The 19995-nt window shown below is 39.0% G+C and overlaps 2 protein-coding genes across 2 annotated transcripts in view; one reads left to right on the top strand and one right to left on the bottom strand.

Moving 5' to 3' along the window:
* The window catches only part of LOC144014067 (uncharacterized), a 491860-nt gene that overhangs the window by 382838 nt on the left and 89027 nt on the right, over nucleotides 1-19995 (bottom strand). The window lies entirely within an intron of this gene.
* bgnb (biglycan b) lies at nucleotides 2197-19968 on the top strand. Its single transcript, XM_077515301.1, has 8 exons — nucleotides 2197-2373; nucleotides 9492-9753; nucleotides 14896-15008; nucleotides 15455-15668; nucleotides 15769-15879; nucleotides 16819-16912; nucleotides 18581-18719; nucleotides 18798-19968. The coding sequence occupies exons 2-8, from the start codon at nucleotides 9507-9509 to the stop codon at nucleotides 18993-18995; spliced, it is 1116 nt and encodes a 371-aa protein (XP_077371427.1). The 5' UTR covers nucleotides 2197-2373; nucleotides 9492-9506; the 3' UTR covers nucleotides 18996-19968.

The following is a 19995-nucleotide window of genomic DNA, read 5'->3' as shown; positions in this document are numbered from 1 at the left end:
AGGAGAGAGAGAGAAAAAATAGTTTAATTTGGATGCCAAGCCCTTCAGCTCCAGACTAACACCATAATCAACAAAACCACAGTAAGAGAGCGACAGAGAGGGATTTAAAAAAAATAAAAAATACAAGAGAGAAACACAGCAAGTGCTTGAATCTACACAATGAGAGGCAGAGGAAGTTGGAAAAACAAGAAGAATGTTATCTGCCAGGGATTTAATCCAAATTCAATCCCTGCCAATCTCCCAACATACTGTAGCCCCAGGCTGGCCTGCAACAGTGGACAGGGGACAGGAAGTCACTGTTGAACCAGATAGTGAGGCTGAATAATACGATGTGACATTGAAAAGAACAGAACGGTGGCGCTCGGGGGCCAATAGATGAAAAATGTTTGTGTGGCTGCTTGTAGGACGAGGTGGGAAAAGTTCCCAGATGGTGCGGCTCGCCAAACTGCCTCATTCTGGGTGCTGGCGAGCCGGAGAGGAAATCGGAGAGCCAGTGGATGAGAACGTTCATCCTGCCAGAACAAAATCAAAGAGAAAGCATTGAGAAGACATAATGCCAGTTAATCATCACTGTCCCGCAAAAATAGATTTGAGCCATCTTCTTAATGGAGCCTGGAGGTGACACCATGCATGTCCTTTCTATGGGTTACAGTACTGTTACACAACCATGTACTGCATCGACAATTTAGAATAGCTGTGATTTTTTTTTCTTTTTTTAAATCTTGAATTTGTATTTTGTTTGGCGTAAACACAGGCTTCATAGAGTCACAAAAAAGCACTTACTGTAAATATGTTCACCAGCCACAATATTAGGTACACACAAATCTAATCAGTTCAATTACAATATACGTATAGAGTACAGAGAGCTTCATCTCAATATGTCACTTTGCAAAAGCTCATATCTCGGTAACTGGAAAAAAATAGCAGGATCAAATTGGTTTTGTTGGAAAGGTCAAATCTAGGGATGTCCCGATCCCGATCACGTGATCGGAAACCGAGTCCCGATCACGTCATTTTCAGCTGATTGGTATCGGGTGAAAATGATTGGGGTTTCCATTTTTGGCAATTTTGTTATTATTATTATTAGTAATAATAATAATAATAATAATAATAATAATAATAATAATAATAATAATAATAATAATTATTATTATTATTATTATTATTATTTATGTATTTGTCTTTATTATTTTGTGCACTTCTGATGCCCCCCAAAAAAATAAATAAATAAATAAATAAATAAATAAAAAATCCTGGGATGGTTTTGTTCAAATTTAAAAAATAAAAAAATTTAAAAATTGAAGCACTTTTTTTCTCCCCCCCTCGGGACTCGGTATTGGCAGATCCTCAAAATTACAAAATGACTCGGACTTGGATGCAAAAAAATGTGATCGGGACATCCCTAGTAAAATCTATTTTTTTTGTTTTTTGCGGTGGTTTTGCCAGACCATTATTACGTCACAATCAAGGTTTCATCTTTTTGTGGGACTTTTTTTTTTTTTTTTTAAAGAACCTTTCCAATCTGCCAAACCACTGCTTGTTGGGAAGTGTATTGACTTAACTTCAATCGGCCGGATTGCTTGTCACTCGCAAAACTTGGAAGTTCAGTCAGTTGTATCTCAAGCAAACACAGTATTTTTTTTTCATTTTAATGAGTAGGCTACTTTATTTATATTCATGAAAATATGTTAAATCCATCTGCAATTGAATAGTACAGTTCTTCAAAAATGGAGCATTGCTATTTTTCTAATGACAGATTCCTAACCAGGGCAAGTGGGCATACAAAAAAATAAAAATAAAAAAAAAATGGCAATGTTTATATCCTTTAATCCTTGTGTTTGTTTTAGGATTGAGCCTGTCTTGTCACTTGAAGCCAGCAATCTGCATGCCATTGGCTGTCACAGAGCTCAATTTGATGCTACTTAACAATGCTCGGGTGTCAAAATCTAGCAATATGAAGACATCCAATCATCAATGTTGTCCTGTCTTGTTGGATGGAAAACTAACTACAAAACTAACACAAGTTCCCCCCCTCCCTTTTTCTTTCAACAACAAGAATCAAAGCAAAAGCGGTCCTGCACTTTTCTTCCTCCTCCTCCTCCCCCCCCTTATCCAAAAAAAAAAAAAAAGCGGAGAAAGGAGGCTGTCTTGTTGACTTTATGGGCTGGAAGCCCTGTTTGGGCTCACAGTGGCACACGGTGGTGGAGGAGCAGAGGCTGGATGTCAGAGGACCACAGAGAAATACTGTAATAATCCCTGAATGTGATGAACATATAAGTAATAATCTGCAGGATAATCTGACGCACAGAGGGAGGCAACAAGGTTCCACCAACTCTTGGAATTTGGAATTAATATCAGATTTTTATTCAAAAGGTAGGGGATGTTTTTTTTTTTCCTTTTTTGTTTTTGTTTTTTAAATGTCATGCAACATAGTCCTTTTATGTAAATTTGTATTTGGCATACCTCTGTCAGGATTGTAGTGAAATTTGACATGCACGAGTAAACTATTTGTTTCTTGTCATCATTGAGAAGCAATCAAGTTTAAAGTACAACTCTGCATGGTGCAATTACTACAATGCAACAAATTGCTGTTTATTTTTAAATGTAAAGATTATATTCACTGTTGTTTTGCCTTTTTAAAAAAAATGTTTTTTAATTTTTTATTTTATTTATTTATTATTATTGTTGTTGTTATTATTTTTACTGTCACTAAATGATTGCACTGTAATAATTTACGTCACTTATTGGGTGTCCTAGATAAAAATCAGTACAGGTTCCTTCAATCTTTATCTCACATTTTCACTAGATGGCGCAATCTATTCTTAAAGCGAGAATAATGATGGTTGGAACGTACTCATTCCCGACTGTGTTTCTTATAACTGGTAAAACATTTTCTCTCGTCAGACTCTACATACGCCTGATGATGTTGTGTTCAGGTGTTGCATGAAAAAAAAAAAAAAAAAGAGCAAGAGTGAGAGACTCCGTCTCCCCCGGTGGCCCCATTCGGTCATATAGCCATGACCTCACGCCCAGCGCATGAGCCACTCGTGCCATTGAGTCACCTTAACTGTGCAAAGACAGAGCAAACAGTGTGGCGGCACTGGTCAGACAACTGTCAATGAAACGTGTCTGTTTCCTGTCTCTTTACTTTCCCCGCTTATTAGCCAGTCTGGCTTTTCACCTGTCTCTCTCAGCATCCATCTCAAAGTCATTCGTCCTCGAAGGCAATATACTCATAAGTTACTACTAGTGCTCAAAAGTACTTTCAATTGGAATCATCTCACAGGCTGTTTTGATGCTTTTGTATGCAGCTTTGCTCCCTGCAGTTTGCCACCACATCCAAGCTTGCTTGCTTCACAAGAGCTGCCAAAGGCGATTTTTTTTTCTTTTTTTTTCACCAAATTACAGCCGCTGGGGCACTTTGCTCCACCCGGTGCCAGCTACGGGACCCGCCTAGCTTGGCCCGTGTGAGGAGGTGTGTGAATGGGACTTGTGTGAATAGAGGAGAAGAGAACAGAAGAAATAGGCCTTCATTAGTCACACATGGGGGAAAATGTATGATTTCAAGCAGCAAAGTAGATAGCAGTAAGACCCCCCCCCCAAAAAAAGTCTAATAATATCTAATATGTATCTTATGTAGATGTCCATTTGAACAACATGCAACAACAGCACTTTCCAGCGCAACCGTTTGCTCATGTTCACCTGCATGGACAAAAAACGAGAGGTCAGCTAAACCAACTCCTTTCAATGAGGGTTTCATAATACCCCCCCCCCCCCCCCCCCAAACTAAAACACCTTGTCAATGTGCGTGCAAGTGGTGGTGAGTCTGGCCCGCAGGCGCATACTTGCGAGTTTTAGCTTAGTGTTGTTCTAGCTTTATTGGATTGCATTTTATATTGGATTTCTGTTCAGAATAACACCGACTTGTTACAAAACACTTTCTGTAAACATCATAAAATCTCATGGTCCAACCCAGGCCATGAATAGATTTTCTTTCCACATAACAATACAAAAAAGTCGAGCCTGCAATCGGCACCTTTGCGGCCACTTTGGGGGCCGTGTGTTAATCACTTTTCAGCTTTGACGTGGCAGATTTCACGAAATTTGCCAACTTCTTCTGAACGCTGGCCTGCTTTTGGATCACCAGCTGGTATGGTACAGTCGTGTTATTATGAACCACTAGGCATGGGCCAATATTAAATTCTGACAGTATGTCAGTACCGTAATAAAAATATTACGGTATTAAAAATAAAAACCTAAAATTATTATTATTATTATTATTATTATTATTATCAGTTTATTTTTTTAATTAAACAATTATTTTTTTTTAAATTTTTTTAAATTAAATTTTTCAATTAAATAAAACTAAATAAAAACAGCATTTTTTTTTCTCACTTGGCCAAAATCTACCTATGAATCTAAGAATAAGAAATGTCTGAGGAAAAAACTAAAAAAAAAATTAGAGTCAATTAACTTCAAAGAGGAGGCTCATTCACTCAACTCTGTAACCAGCCAATTTTATTATGACCTATTTAGAAGTCCCCTAAAAAAAGAAGAAAAAATGGAGCTCATTAACCACAACAGGAACAAAAACACCCCTACTACGTCTTCCCCCAATACCTCTCTTACTACCGCCCTAAATCTCGACTTTCCATCTTCCCAAAGTTGGAGAACAATGACGTGGCAGCTTTTGCTTAACTCCTGACCTGATCTTTGACTGTGCTTCCATTCTGTATCTTCTGCTGGTTTGGCAACCGAGCCATAGAAAATCGGAAAAATGGCGTCCTTGCTGAAACCTCAGCTGCTTGTGGTGCATGATGATACTTTGCTTCAAAGGCAACATATTATTTACATTGTGTGAGAGGGTGAACAAGGTTACATTGGTAGAAGCAGTTTTGAGGATCCTATAGGTAAGAAAGTGCTTATCCTGCAAGGTGTTTACTAATTTTTTTCCCATAATTTTCCTGAGGTTTTGTATAAATCCCAAGTAATGAGCGGTTTCATTTCAAAGTGTCAGACGTGATTCTCCTGACTCACTTAAAACTCAACGCAGTGGGCTGCACGCCAGGGTGATAATTCTTGCCACACAGGCAGCATATAACGTAAATATATATTGTGCTTGACAAGGGCAAAACCTTGTGGGAATGACGGCAATTTCAGATATTAGTGATGGATGGAAGCTATGACAGTTGATGGATTGTCCAGCTAGAAAATGTGAAGCGAATCTAAGACGCGGTGTGGGAGAACCTTCAATGAAAACCACGCTTGGATGATTTGGCGCATGACTATGCGCCATTCAATTGACATCAATTCATTAATGGGTTTGTGCAGGGAGATCGAGTTCAAGTCGGGAAACGTGGGATTCTTCCTGCACTCAGTTGGGATGAAAATCACGAGGCTGCATCACAGATACACGCATGCATTTTCCAAAAGAGCATAAATGAGGCGTGGCCATGTGTGGTCAATTTATTGGTTTCATTTTGGACGAGCTAAGTATGGTTAACTTGACATTATTCCCATGTTTCATCAGCCAATTCCTCTTTTTCTTGTACTCAATAATTCCCCCGTCCGACCTCAGACTTCACCCATCGGTGCCTAATTGTCTCTGTAGTTTCTATTTTATTTATTTATTTATTTATTTATTTATTTATTTCATGTGTGTTATCTATGTCCAGTCTTGTTGGCTCCTTTCTTTCTTCGAGATTAAACTGGATTTAGAGATGACAGGATTGACAGAACAAATGAATAAGGTTATCACAGCCAAAGTGACCGGGGTGTAGTTGAGTGAACAGTATAAGTAGTTTCTTTACAAGTGCTTGCTTGCTTTTATTCCTCTTTCCAGTTCTTTTCCCTGTTGAGCCCTCATCTCATCCAGACAAACCACTGCTTGGTTTGACCATAAAAAACCCTCTGATTAGGGCACACATTTTTAGATTGACAATATATTTGTGATATAATTGTGCGCTGAAATTGTAGGTGTGTGTTGGTGTTGTGTTGCAGCTTTTCTATGTGTGCTCCATTGTGCGATGCTGAATAAATGTGCCGTCGTGGCTCTGTCCCGTTGGCTTCATTCTTCTGACCAAGCTGTTATTTCTTTGCTGCAAAACGGTATAATTTGGCTGCTATTTATATAGCAGGGAAGGGTTGGCTAGGGCCAAATCGGTTCCACGTCATGCAATGCCTTTTTTTTTCCGGACTCATTTAAAGTATAAGAAAGGAAATGTTATTTTGGTCCTCCATGTCCCAATTATCAGAAATCAAAAGTTTTGTTTTTCACTGACAAGAAGTCAAGGCAGTTAATTACGTGCTAATCAAACAAAACATGTCGTGAATAGCAATTAGTGTACGACAAATTTTCTACATGAAGATACAAACCACATAAAAAGATTGCTTCCGTATTTAGAGTAATAATTTAAATTTAGGGGTGTCAAAATTAGTGTTAATTTTGAATTTATTTAAAATTACACCACTATATATATTTTTTTTAACGTGTAATTAAGACCGCCTCTTACTTGAAAAGTAAGGGGCGGTCATTAACACTTGAGCTGTCCCCATCTTACAAATGCAAATATGCCATCTAGGGGCAGATAATGACCTCAACACAAATCAATATCACAATCTTTTTTTTTTTTTTTTTACAGTACAGTACATCTTTTAAATTTTAACTCAATTGAATTATTATGAAATTACTGTATCGGTGACAAAAAGATGCAGCCATATTTCTATTAACATTTTTTTCCACTTCTCTGTTAACAAGAGTATGAAAACTTTTATATTATTGTATATTTTATTGTACATTTAGAACAGACATAAAATTTTAGATTAATCATGAGTTACATATTGAAGTCATGCAATTAATATTGAAAATTTTAATCACCTGACACCATATTTAAATTACCTCGTATTTAATTTACACCTAGTACCAGGCCCCAAAATACTTAGCCCTCCGAGTACCACCATAATGACCTACCTTAAAATACAGTATTGTAACCAGTGTTTATCAAAAACGAGAAAGGTTGCCCAAAAAATACATTTTTAAAATACACAATATAGGGAGCCTTTATGCAGTTACAACAATACAACTGTGCTTAAATATAGGAAAATAGAAGAAATTATTCATGACTAAATTAATATGGAAGCATGAAACTGTCAATGTGGAGTAAACATTTTTTGAGTGGAAAATACGTTTGAAAGTATTTAAATAGGTTCTAACATATTTGCAAGTACATATTTGAATACATTTGAATGTACTCAAACGTGTTTGTAAATATGTCAGTCAAAAATATTTTCTCCAAATTGGCAGTTCTACGCTTCCATAAATTGAAAACTTGCTATCTTATCATCCCGATACGTGTCGAAGCGTGTACTTGTTGCAACTTGCAAACCGGCAGGAGCAACTGGTGCGGATGGCACGCAGGCTTTTTGGCACCAAAAGCTGCAGTTCCAGCACCCTTCGGAATCCAAAAATCAGTGAACATGACAATGCTTGCCAGCTGCGCTTTGCTTCATGGGATTAGCCTTGACGCTAAAGAGCAACAGTTCCAACGCTACGGATCAATTAGTGTGGTCACTCTTACTTTTGTAGGGATGAGACCAAGTGGGTGTGTGTCTAGTCAGCACAGGCAGAATAAATCGAGCATGCGCTCACATGTTTGTAGATCTCTGTTAGCGCCATGTGCATGTGCAGCTCGACATACATCACGCATGGGGTTTGTTTTGCTAACATGCTGTTTGAGAAGAACACGCACACACTTGCACTCGCTCTTAGCCTGTTTCCTCTGTGAATGAATTGCATCTTTGTAAGACTTCACCGTTGCAATAATTTCCACCTGTAAAGCCACCAAAGAGACCTGACCTCAGCTCAGTGTGCAGGAAGCAGACGCCGACATTTGGTGGTGTTAGCGGCTTCAATTCCCTGAACGGATTCTTGGGTCCCACTTGGTGCAGTGTAAACTTCTGAGCGGTGTAGTTTACATTCATCAGACTGGATCATGTTATTACAAAGTGCGTTCATCACTATACTTAGCTCACAAAGCACCAGCAATCATTGACCTGTTTGAGGGCTAAAGGAAAAACATTTGATGTTGGCCGACACGTTCGTTTTAGGTCACGTGAACATGTCAGCCATGTAGACAGTTTGTAGAACATAGTGGGCAGGTAGGCTACATGATGTCATTTATTGTTATACAGAGAGTTAAGGCAGAAAAAGTGTTTTGACTTTACAACAGTTACGCCCGGTCCACCATTTTGGCTCCTTGTCTGCCATATAGCCCGCAGTGTTTTCCGCTTGACCGCTATTTATCCCTTAGCTAATGCTAGCGCTTGTGCTCTTGTGCACTTGTGGGAGTATCTTTGGCTTTTTCACCCTCTTTTTTTTCCCCACATCATGGCCCTAAAGAAGAAGAAAACTACGTCTTCTATCAATGTTGGGCCAGCCAAAAAGAAAAGCAATTACCATGGAAACGAAGCTAGACATCATGTAAAGATCTCAGAAAGGAGAGATACCGACGAACATCAGCAAAGACTTGGGCGTCAGTCGGACGGTCGTACCGGATTTTATTATTATTATTATTATTTTTTTATTTTAATGTATTTTAGATTTTTTATGCAAATAATTTTGATGTAAATAGATTTTAATGGTGAAATTCGACTTGAGTCGAAATTTGGGTTACAACGCGAGCGTAGGAACGGAACTCCGCCGTAACTCGAGGACTCCCTGTAATTAGTTGCCAGTGTATATTACTGTCTGTGTTTGGTGACGTGAATGGGGTACACAATATTAGAAATGTGTCTTCAATCGAAATTTCTTCATTTGTCGAGACGTGTCATCGACGATGCAGAGTGCTTCCACATTTTTGGCGAATGTTTTATGATGCAAAGCCTTGCAAAAATACACAAAATGAGAAGGAATTTACTGACCTCCATCGACGGACGTAAACCTGCTTCAGTTGCTGCTCAGTCCATGTGTTTTTTTTTTTTTTACGAGGCTTTGCATCATAAAGCACTCGCTGCAGTTGATAATAGTCTTTGACGAGAATTGGCGAATGACCCACCTCAGATATTGGCGAAGATAGACTGCCGGACGGCTGTTTTGCTAACAAATGACGAGAAACTGGGGGGGGGGGGGGACGGACTAAGCACTGACGGAATTGAGTTTTCGTCCGTCAATGTAATCATCACTAACTTGGTCAAGTACCGCGGGACCTCTCAGTCCGTAGCAGACGGACGTTTGACGGACAGTCCGTCAGGCAGTGATGGAATGCCCACCGTTGTCTGTCAGTCCTAGAATAGTGGTGACGGAAGCATGGTTAAAATAAAATGACGGGCTGACGATTATAGCTTGGTTTTGGCTTGAAAAAAAATTACGGATTGTCGATGATGGAAGGGTGCCAGGGTGCTGACAAATGACTGCCTACATCTGCTTACTTATAATGTATCATATTCTGCTCTTCTTCATTTTGCTTTGTCTTTTTTTTTTTTTTCCCTTGAAGGTGTCCGAAACGAAGATGCAGTCCTGTTGTTCCTTCCTGCTATTACTATGCGTGGCCCAGCTGCTCTCCCCGTCCGCTGCCCTGCCGTTCGAGCAGAAAGGCTTCTGGGATTTTGCCCTGGACAGTCTGGACATTGACATGAAGGCCATGATGAAGGATGAGGAAGAAGGATCAGCCATTGAAGAGTTGCCCCCTCCTGACATGCCCACGTGCCCATTCGGCTGCCAGTGTCGTCTCAAAGTGGTCCAGTGCTCGGACCTCGGTTAGTGGGGGTGTGTTTGTTTGTGTGTGTGAGTAAGTATGTGTATTTGTGGGATATGTATATGTGATAATTGTCATCACCTAATGTGCAAGGTTTTCAAACGGGCCCGTTGGGAAAGCAAATGTGTTGAGTGAAACACAACTGAGTAACGCGCTGACTGAAAGTCTGAACATTGCATGACTCTCAGATATCCCGAAAGCAAAGCTGTCTTTTGTTCTAATATCAGAAAGATGTATCCCTTGGGAACGTGTATTTTGACAAGGGGAGGCATCTCTTTCAGAGATTCTCTGTTCCAGATTCTGTGTGCAGATACCGAGTGGACTATGAGGTTTAGTCAGAAACCAAGTAGAGCTGTGGTGGGAACCGGAGAATGTTGACGGATTGAGAGGGATCAAACGAGTGAAGGATTGTGGGCAGCAGAGAGAAAATCAGTATGATCTTGGGCAAATAACAGACACTTAGAAAATATGATGGGAGGAGACACGCTATTTCATGTTCAGGGCAATGGGTTCTCACAAAGATTTTATAGGAAAGTGGATGATACGATTAGTTTCACCAAAGACAAATCAAATCCAACTAGACTGCTCGGTTTTTAAAGACATTTGACTTAAAAACGGTTTCTTCATAGTTAATTTTCCCTTTGGATTCAACGTTTTCAACAATCAAGAAGTCACCTCAACCTTTTGATGGTGGTAATACAGCGGTGTCAAATCCAGGGAAAGAAAGTAAAAAGCCTGCCATGGTACAGGAATACCACGCCTGGAGACCTGCCTAGGAAACCTTGATCTACTGAAACAATACCTAGGCTAAGGAACCTCAATGTAATACAAAAGTATTATTTAGAAGCTTCAGCTATGCACAGAACAAAGTCCCACGTGACTGGACAAACTAAGATAGGCAGATAGCAACTGCATAACAACTGACTTGTACATCGTTATATGTACATATTAACTGGAAAAAAAACAACAACAAAAAAACAAAAAAAAAAACAAAAAAAAAAACCTGTATTCGCACTTCAAAATGTTTGCTTTGTTCTTGTTTACTGCAAAACTGATGTTTATGTACAGCACTTTGTATACAGCAACGCCTGTTCTTAAAGCGCTTTATAAATAAAGTTGAGCTGAGAATAAACTTGGCAAACTACGAGTGGCCAATACGGCTAAAACGTCATCCTCATCATCACATTATCATCGTGAGGTACATAGTAACTGAATAATACACCTGTAAAATAATAACCTCCTGACCCGCACAAGCATAATAACAACATAAGCAGAATACACCAACATCATAACACAATGACCCCATGACTCAACCCAAAACTCAGGCACCTATGACCCAGTGACTCAAACACAAACACAATCATGGAAATTTCCACCTGACAGTGACGTTAGCTATTAGCATTATTTTAGGTAGGAGGACCATCTCATCCAGGAGCAGTGATAATTTCGTCACAATTTTTTTTTTTCAGATGAAAATGAAAGGAAAACCAAAATAGAAGCCATTCATTGAGACGATAACTATAACTAAAATTCACTGACAATTTCGTCAATGACTAAAATGAAAATGAAAACAACACTGACGATAATTAACACAATCCAATCAGAAGGAATGAAATTCGGGTGGGAGAAAAGAATCACTTAGAAACTGTTCAGTGTTCAATTTTATTTAATTGTGCAGCTGTACGATTAATCTCAAGCAATTTAATTGTGCTTTTTTTTTTTTTTTTAATTTAGGTGAAAACTAAATTATATTATTGTCAGTTCAAAATGTGTCTTGCGTGTTAAACTACAGTTATAAATAGGTATGTTATAATTTTCTGTACAAAAGTTGAAATGTATGCTGAAGGAAAATAGACTAAACTGTCAATTTAGTCGACTAAAATTGCTCTTTTTTTTTCATCGACTAAAATTGCTCTTTATTTTCGTCGATTAAAATTGGACAAAAACTAAAATACAATCAGATGACTAAATTATGACTAAACCTAAGACTATAACTAAAACTAAATTAAAATTTCTTGTCAAAATTAACACTGTCCAGGAGAGATGGTCAACATGATGAATATTATCTGTCAAAATGTCCACTGAGAGTAAAATCAACCCACAAAAAATATGTTCATGCAATCAGGTACTGAATTCACCATTTTCGAATGTTTCCGTTGAAGTTTGCTAGCCAGTGTTGCCATATATGCAGGTATGAAGATCCTCAACTTTCTCCAAGTTTCTGTTTAGACATAATGGTTCTGTTGATTCATCACTTTGTGAACTCTCTGTATTTACTGTGCAAGCCTGGTGTTTCTGCAGAGGATAAATGTGGAAGCGTATAATTTCCTGGATGCTTATTTAGAACAGATGTGTGTTCGGCAGTGGCGTCTGTCTCCTCTCCTCTCCGTGTGCATCCCCGCACCATGTTATGTATTTGTCTGGAGGGGAGTTGGGGTCTGACCAGGTGCCAGTTTTGTCAGTCTGTGGTGGAGCCTTTGAGCTGCGTGGTTTTACGGGTGAAATCTGCGGTTTGGGGTTTTCGGTGGAGGCGCATTTGATCAGTACGCTTGTTGAATCGCTGTTCAACTTTGTTTATATGGACGATCGACTTTGATGCCGCGTTCCACGTTTGGGGGTGCGAGTTGAAGCATGCTGAAAGCTTCTCTGCCACGGATAAACATTTTTGATCCCAGAGCGTCCTACTGGTCAGAAACATTCCGGCTCCCACAAAGTGTATGATTAAGGCTAGCTTGCAACTTCCCAGTAATGCTTGCGTGGATTTGAACCGAAGCTGGACGGCACTGCGACGTTCGATCCCTGGTGGTGAAAAGGGAGGGTGCGGTTGGGTACAGCCAAAGCCGTATCTAAACTTAACTCTGAATGGACAGCTGCGGTTGCTAGATGTGGTTGGCGGAATGCTGGATCCCGATGGGACAGCTGGTACTGGCTGCCAAGCTGACCTGCCTTGCATCATGCACGCGGTCCAAATGAGGTCGGCTTTGGTTTGGATTCCAGTTGTGTGGTCGGCTTGAGCAATTGGCCTTTCGTTGTGATGTGGTTAATGATCAAGACAACCCAATATCATTTTACCCAAATGACTAAATGTTGAGGCACAGGTGCATTTCTTGACGTCGGAACATGATAGGAGTGTGGGGATTAATCGTGGAAATTCTAGTTTGGGAATTTTTCATTTTAGTTTGTTTTGAGGTTTTGTTTTTTTATTTTTTTATTTATCCATCCATCAATTTTCTTAACCGCTTATTCCTCACAAGGGACGCGGGGTTGCTGGAGCCTATCCCAGCTGGCTTCGGGCAGTAGGCAGGGTACACCCAGAACTGGTTGCCAGCCAATCGCAGGGCATCTTTTAAATTTAGTTAGTTTAAATTAAAGGGTTGTAACAGTATTGCATTGTTCATTATATTTAGCGATTATTTTGCTTTGTAAACTCAATTAGTTTTAATTAGTTTTTAGGGGCACATTTGTTAGCTTTAACATAAACTACAATTCTCAAACAACTTAACTTCTTCCTTCTGAGTACATTCAAACTCAACCTCGAAAGCTAATGTTTGATATTAATTGGCAAAGATGAAAATGGATGTTTTCGCTATGAATTATCATTTTAGTTTGTTTTACTAACGGGAAATATAGTTTCGGTTTTTATTAGAGCTGTCAAACGATTAATTTTTTAATCAGATTAATCACATCTTGGAATTTTGATTAATCATGATTAATCACTGATTTAAAAAGGTTTTTTTTCCCCAACATATTTTGCCCGCTAAATTTGAAGCGCACCTGTTATGTGTTAATTTTTTCGACATTTAATGTTATGAGGACATCTTCAAAAATTTATATCCACTGCACACACTCATCCTGCTTTTTCTAATCAATTAATTATATGCATAATTTAAAATGGGAAAAAAATGACCTATGGCATTTGTAATCATTTATTAAATGCTTTACTTTAATGCATGTACTTATGTTTATTGCTCAAACTCGAACAGCTACCTTTAACGTAACCATCCGCTGTTGGCTAAAAAGGATCATCTACGGTCAAAATTAATAGTGTGATTAATCTGTGGTAATACAATGATTAATGCGATAATTTTTCGTGATTAATTAATTAGTTAATGCTTTAACTTTGACAGCACTAGTTTTTATTATTATTACTATTACTATTATTATTATTATTATTATTATTATTATTATTATTATTATTATTATTTAATTCCATTAAAGGAAAATGCTTTTGCAATTTTCATATTACGCATAATTTTCGTTAACTAGGCTATACTAACCTTGGTTCAGTTACTACTCAGTGATGGTGTAAATGTGAGTGATAAAGTATGTCATACAGATATATACTGTAGCTACATTTTAAATGTTGAAGTAACAAAAACTTTAACAGATATTAATTTCACATCACTGTTTCATGTACTTATTGTGGATCAGTGGTAGAGTGGTCGTCTCCCAACCCAGAGGTTGTGGGTTTGATCCCATGCTGTTGTGATCATGTCAAAGTATCCTTGAGCAAGATAATGAACCCCCAGTTTCTCCTGATGCTGTGCCATCAGTCGCTGAATGAGTAGTCGAATGTAAAGCGCGTTCAGGCCTTGTCCGGTGGAAAAGCGCTATATAAATGACGTATCATTTACCATATTGCAACTGAAACTAGACACTTTCATCGCCAGGTGCCAACTAGTGTTGTTTCCTTTTCATTTAACAGAAGCTTTAAACTGATAGTACTTAAATTGCCGCCTTAAATTGCGACTTTGGTCAAATGAAGACCAGACAGAAAACATCTGGTGTCCCCATCTGGTGTGTGTGTGTGTGTGTGTGCGTGTGTAAGTGTGCATGTCTTTATATGCAACCAACCCTTTATGTGCTACTTTGACGTCTGTGAGTGACCTCCATGGTTGTGCCTATGTCCATCTGTTATTAAAAGAATGACTCATAATCCCAAAGTGCTCATTTGACATTGTATGGCGCTGCGATTTAATTCGCAGGCCTTAAAACACACCAACGCCTTATTTCCCTTAAGTCGAAATATCCTACACGGTGGCACAGTGAACACAAACCGACTTTTAAGTGGTCTTGCTTCACAAGTTCCCGCGGAAGTGTCTAATGGAGTTTGGCTCCCCGCTGTGTTTTTGTTGGTCTCCAGGTCTGAGTGAGGTGCCAAGTAATATTCCTCCTGACACCAGGTTCCTGGATCTTCAGAACAATCATATCACCGAGCTGAGAGAGAATGACTTCAAGGGCTTGACCAATTTATATGTAAGACAAACATGCAATCTGGTCATATTTACATTGAGCTTTGCTTTTTGTGTAAACAACTCTTCTTATACTGGTTTCAGTGGTAGTGTGAAATATAGTGATCTCCAAATAAGAGATTTATTTCCTTCCTTTAAAAAAAAAAAAAATCCTTTACAGTTTTCTATGAGAGCTTAAATTGTGTGAAAAATGAAGTCTAAGATCAAATGAGAATAGTCAACCTTACATCATTCCTTCTCATTTTGCAGAGATTTGCTTACTTACATTCTCTCGCATCAAAAGTTAGACATTATGCAATGAGAGCTTTTTTTTAGACTCATTACTTCAGTCCGACTCTCCCGCTATTTTTCAGGTGGAGAAATATTCATCTTAATGAATTAGACATATTCTGGACATTCATTTCTATTGACTCTTCGGGCGCAATTATTGAACTGACTTTCTTTTCACAGGGACTATCTCTGAGGAACAACTACATCTCCAAGGTCCACCCCAAGGCATTCATCCCTCTACAAAGCATGCAGAAGCTCTACTTCTCCAAGAATCTGCTGACCTCGATCCCCAAGAACCTGCCCTCCTCCTTGGTGGAGATCAGGATCCACGAGAACCGCATCAGGAAGGTGCAAGCTGGTGCCTTCTCAGGACTGGGCAACATGAACTGCATAGGTCAAAGATCACGAAAACAACTTCTGTTATTCGCTCAGCCACTGATGATTAAGGTATTTTTTTTTAATGATGACATTAAGGTCTGTCTTCTTTCTTGCAGAGATGGGTGCAAACCCCATCCAGAACAGTGGTTTCGAGCCTGGTGCCTTCAAGGGTCTCAAATTGAACTTTTTGCGCATATCAGACAGCAGACTGACTGGAGTCCCCAAAGGTAATTGCTCTCTGTCCTTGCTTTAGTCTAATGGTTCTTAACTAGGGACGTAACGATAACGGTATACAATGTCAAAATTACCACAATATCGTCGTCATGTCACGATATTAAAAGCAGCATATCTATCAAAAAAACAAAACAAAAACAAAACAAGTCTAGTTGATTTCTATTTGTGCAGTTCTAGCATCCTCTGGTGGCTAGTTTTTTAAGTGCAGTTTAATTTTCACAAGGCATGTTTTGGCCCTTCTATGTAAAATCCATGTTAATGGTCAGATGAAGGGGAACAATATGCTTGCAAACCGAGTCAATATGTGGAGGAACTCAATGTGTGCGTGCATTAGCAAGTGCCTCAATATTGAGTGTTATTAGAAATTGTAGGTTGTTTATATACACGTTGCTGTTATGTACAAAAGCACAATATTATGACCTCCTTCATATCACAAACGTCCCCACAATATCGTGATAATTATCGTATCAGTGACCTTCATCTTGTGATGATATCATATCGTGATGTTTGGATAGAAACCTCGAGAACATGCAGGACTCTGGCCCTCGAGAACCGGATGTTGACACATGTGGGTTAGGGGATAAGGGTGGACATTCGGACACAGTCCATGCGTTCCGTTATACACATGATTTCATATTGCACATATTCGTCCGACCACATTCTATTTTTGTTAGTATGAAGGGATTAACGTGTTAAATGAAAATGGGTCCCATCTTTGGTTCATACTGATATTGGTTAGATTTTATTATTGTTTCATGTTTCGTATTCTTTGCCCTTCTTTTTATGTGGGTTACTGGTCTAAAATAAAATAGACACAATCTTATTAACTTTTAGCATGATAAAAAATCCAACTAGTCCAAATTGGAATATGACAAAGTTCAATGGAGTCTTTCAGACAAAGCAGTGTTTTTTTTTTTTTTCCTCCCTTTCAGATCTACCTGAGAGTCTCCATGAGCTTCATCTTGACCATAATGAGATCCAGGCTGTGGAACTGGAGGACCTGAAACGCTATAAGAATCTGTTCAGGTAACCTCCAGCAAGAGACATTTTCAACATTCAACATTTTCCAGAATATGAACATAAAACAAAAAGTTTGCAAATTTGTATTTGGTATACAGTGATCCCTTGTTTATCATGCGGGTTACGTGCCAAAAATTACCACCAATAGCCAAAATCCGCGAAGTAGATGTTGCTTCTTCTTCATCTTTTTTGCTTCTTTACACACATATATATATATATATATATATATATATATATATATATATATATATATATATATATATAAAAGTACATTTAAAAATTTGTAAAACTTTGGTCAAGCAAAAATTGGGGCATATTCACTAAAGGTTTGCGTCTCCTTTGCACGTCGCTAACCAGTAAAAATGGAGCAATCCGGCACCGTCTAATTCACTAAACACGCCCAGATGGGGAAATCCGTCACTAAGTGCTCTGACAACCAGATTGTGCCACGGTGCGCCGGTGTTATTTGCGCGTATGTAAGTTAGGTAATTTGCAAATATTTGATGCAATATATGCCCACCCCAATGCAAATGAGACTCATTGATATGCAGCGTCTAATTCAATAACGCCAGCGCAAATAGCCAAATGTAGTTTGCGTGATGCAAATAACGTTTATGGAAAGCATGTATAAACCTGCCGCAACCTCGATCCTCTATCATGAGAGCAGTGCATGCCACAATATTTGCGGCACAACATGCACGAGAGAGAGAGAGAGAGAGAGAGAGAGAGAGAGAGAGAGAGAGAGAGAGAGAGAGAGAGAGAGAGAGAGAGAGAGAGAGAGAGAGAGAGAGAGAGAGAGAGAGAGAGAGAGAGAGAGAGAGAGATTTCTATGTTGGTTTAGGACACATAACGTGACCCGGGCTGATCGTCAATGGCGGGGAGGCATTTTACGATCATTTTTACGTGCCAGATGTATACTGTACGCCCATGCCAACCTCTGAAATATGTTTTTAAAAAACGATCGCACCAATAATTTGTATTTTATGAATGAATGACTTCGTTGTTATCCTCTCTGCTCTGTACAGCTTAATGGTGCTATAATCGCTTCCTCTCGGTCCAATCTTGCTGTCTGATAATGTCATCTTTCTCGCAACTGTTACTGTAACAACCATGTTCTTGGTGAATCCATTGCCATGTGCGGTAAATTGGATGCAAATTTGCTCCAAGTTGTCAGTTTTGTGGGCGTGTTTGCGCCGGTATGTGATTAGAGCAATATCCTTCGTGAATAGGTGGGTAACTGGGCGCAGACTGCGGGTGAAGTTGTGGTGCAATATTTCACGCTATTACCAGACGCAGCGCATTCTTCGTGAATATACCCCATTATTGCAGTTCCTAAGAAGAAAAAAATTAATCACCAGAATTGTTAGCAGGATTACAAAATAAAAAATAAAAATTCTGATTCATTGGAATAAAAACACACAGGATGTTTTTACTAATCCAGGGAAACAAATGTAACACAATATTGCCTTCGTTGCTAGTGAGCTGTGTGTTTCTATTCCTGAGAAATTAACATAACACACTCTAGCAAACAAAAACCTAAAAAACGTATAAATACGTCTTTGGGAGTGAATGAGTTAATGCTGTTCCTCAGTCAAACAAATCTAGCAGGTGGGTTTTAAACATACTGCATAGCAGCAACAACAGTCACATAATTGACGTACTGTATACATGCAGGTTGGGTCTCAGTTTCAATCACATCCTCAACATAGAGGGTGGAAGTCTTGCCTTTGTGCCAAGACTCAGAGAGCTGCACCTGGACAACAATCGTCTCTCCACTGTTCCCAAAGGCCTCCCAGATATGAAATACTTACAGGTGAGTGTTCAGCAAGCAGCAGCCATGTGGTGTTTTTTGCAAGGCCATTCCACAAAATGTTCTCCTTCTGCTCTCAAGGTGGTGTACCTCCATAATAACAACATCGCCAAAGTGGATTTGAATGCCTTCTGTCCTAAAGGCGCAGGAATGAAGAGAGCTTTCTACCACGGCATCAGCCTCTTCTCCAACCCTGTCAACTACTGGGAGGTGCAGCCCGCAACATTCCGCTGCGTCAGCAACCGACTGTCCGTCCAGTTCGGAAACTACAAAAAGTAGAGGAGTGGGTTTGCTTGGGGATGCAGAGTATGAGGGGCAAGGGATGGAGAAATGAAGGAGACCATTTAAATTAATAAACTTTCAAAAGTATTTGAGAAGATTGAAATTTTCTTTAATTATATTTTTTCTTTAAGGGGATGGAAGCGAATGACCAGAATAAAAATTCAGGTACAGTTAAAGTTTGAGATTTTTTTTTTGTTTAATTTCAGTTGAGAGGTTAATTCCGATCTGAGAAGAATGCTTGGTCTGATCCAATATGGAACAAAAACAAAAAACAAAACAAACAATTCCCTTGCACAGTGTATTTTTTGGACTAAAATTACCCATGGGAAATACATAGAAAAGCCACATTATACATTTTTTTTTTTTTTTTTTTTTACACCTAGAAACATTTGCTTTTTGTGACTGAGTGCTGTACTATGGGAGAGTTGCTCAGATCTTGTCTTTAAATCCAGCAAGTGATGGTGTTAGATGTTACCATTTCTCACTATTTTGCAAGAAACAACAAGACTTACAGAAACAGATACGAATTCAAGTTTCGGTGGTTCAGTAACATGTTTTTTTTTTCTTTCAACTTGGGCTTCACTTGACAGAGCGGCCTCTTATCAACAGTAAACATGTTTTATATTGACCTGACTGAACGTCAACCAGTCTTTCTGTGCCATGAGTCTCTCTTGTGCCTTTGATCACTATTTCGCTGTCTGTAAAGTAGTTCTTGAGGGGACGCTTAAGTAGTGGGATGTGCCCCATTCCGAGCTTTGCTTACGGACAATCAAAAAAAAAAGTATTGTGTACGCATAGTGCTGCAAACTAAGGTAGCGTCGATGCATTGTTTTGCACAGTTTTTGCTCATTTTCTCTCTGCTTGGTCATGCAAAAGCGCTTTTACCATAGACATGTTGTCTTGTTTCCACTCTGTAATCTGACAAGCTACTGCTGCATGTGAATAAAGACATTTCCAAATGCTGCATTAAGCCAGAGAGCAACCCCTGGGTCCAATA

The sequence above is a fragment of the Festucalex cinctus genome, chromosome 2, assembly GCF_051991245.1.
Source record: "Festucalex cinctus isolate MCC-2025b chromosome 2, RoL_Fcin_1.0, whole genome shotgun sequence".
In the NCBI taxonomy this organism is placed as follows: Eukaryota; Metazoa; Chordata; class Actinopteri; order Syngnathiformes; family Syngnathidae; genus Festucalex; species Festucalex cinctus.
The sequence above is the reverse complement of the archived record's forward strand: the minus strand, read 5'-3'. Positions and strand labels throughout refer to the sequence as shown.

What these genes read in the sequence shown, in the direction of transcription:
- bgnb (XM_077515301.1), top strand. Translation starts at nt 9,507, where the DNA reads ATGCAGTCCTGTTGTTCCTTCCTGCTATTACTATGCGTGGCCCAGCTG. An exon ending in AGGGCTTGACCAATTTATAT is followed by an intron (nt 15,009 to 15,454) that starts GTAAGACAAACA and finishes TTCTTTTCACAG; the next exon opens with GGACTATCTCTGAGGAACAA. An exon ending in GGGCAACATGAACTGCATAG is followed by an intron (nt 15,669 to 15,768) that starts GTCAAAGATCAC and finishes TCTTTCTTGCAG; the next exon opens with AGATGGGTGCAAACCCCATC.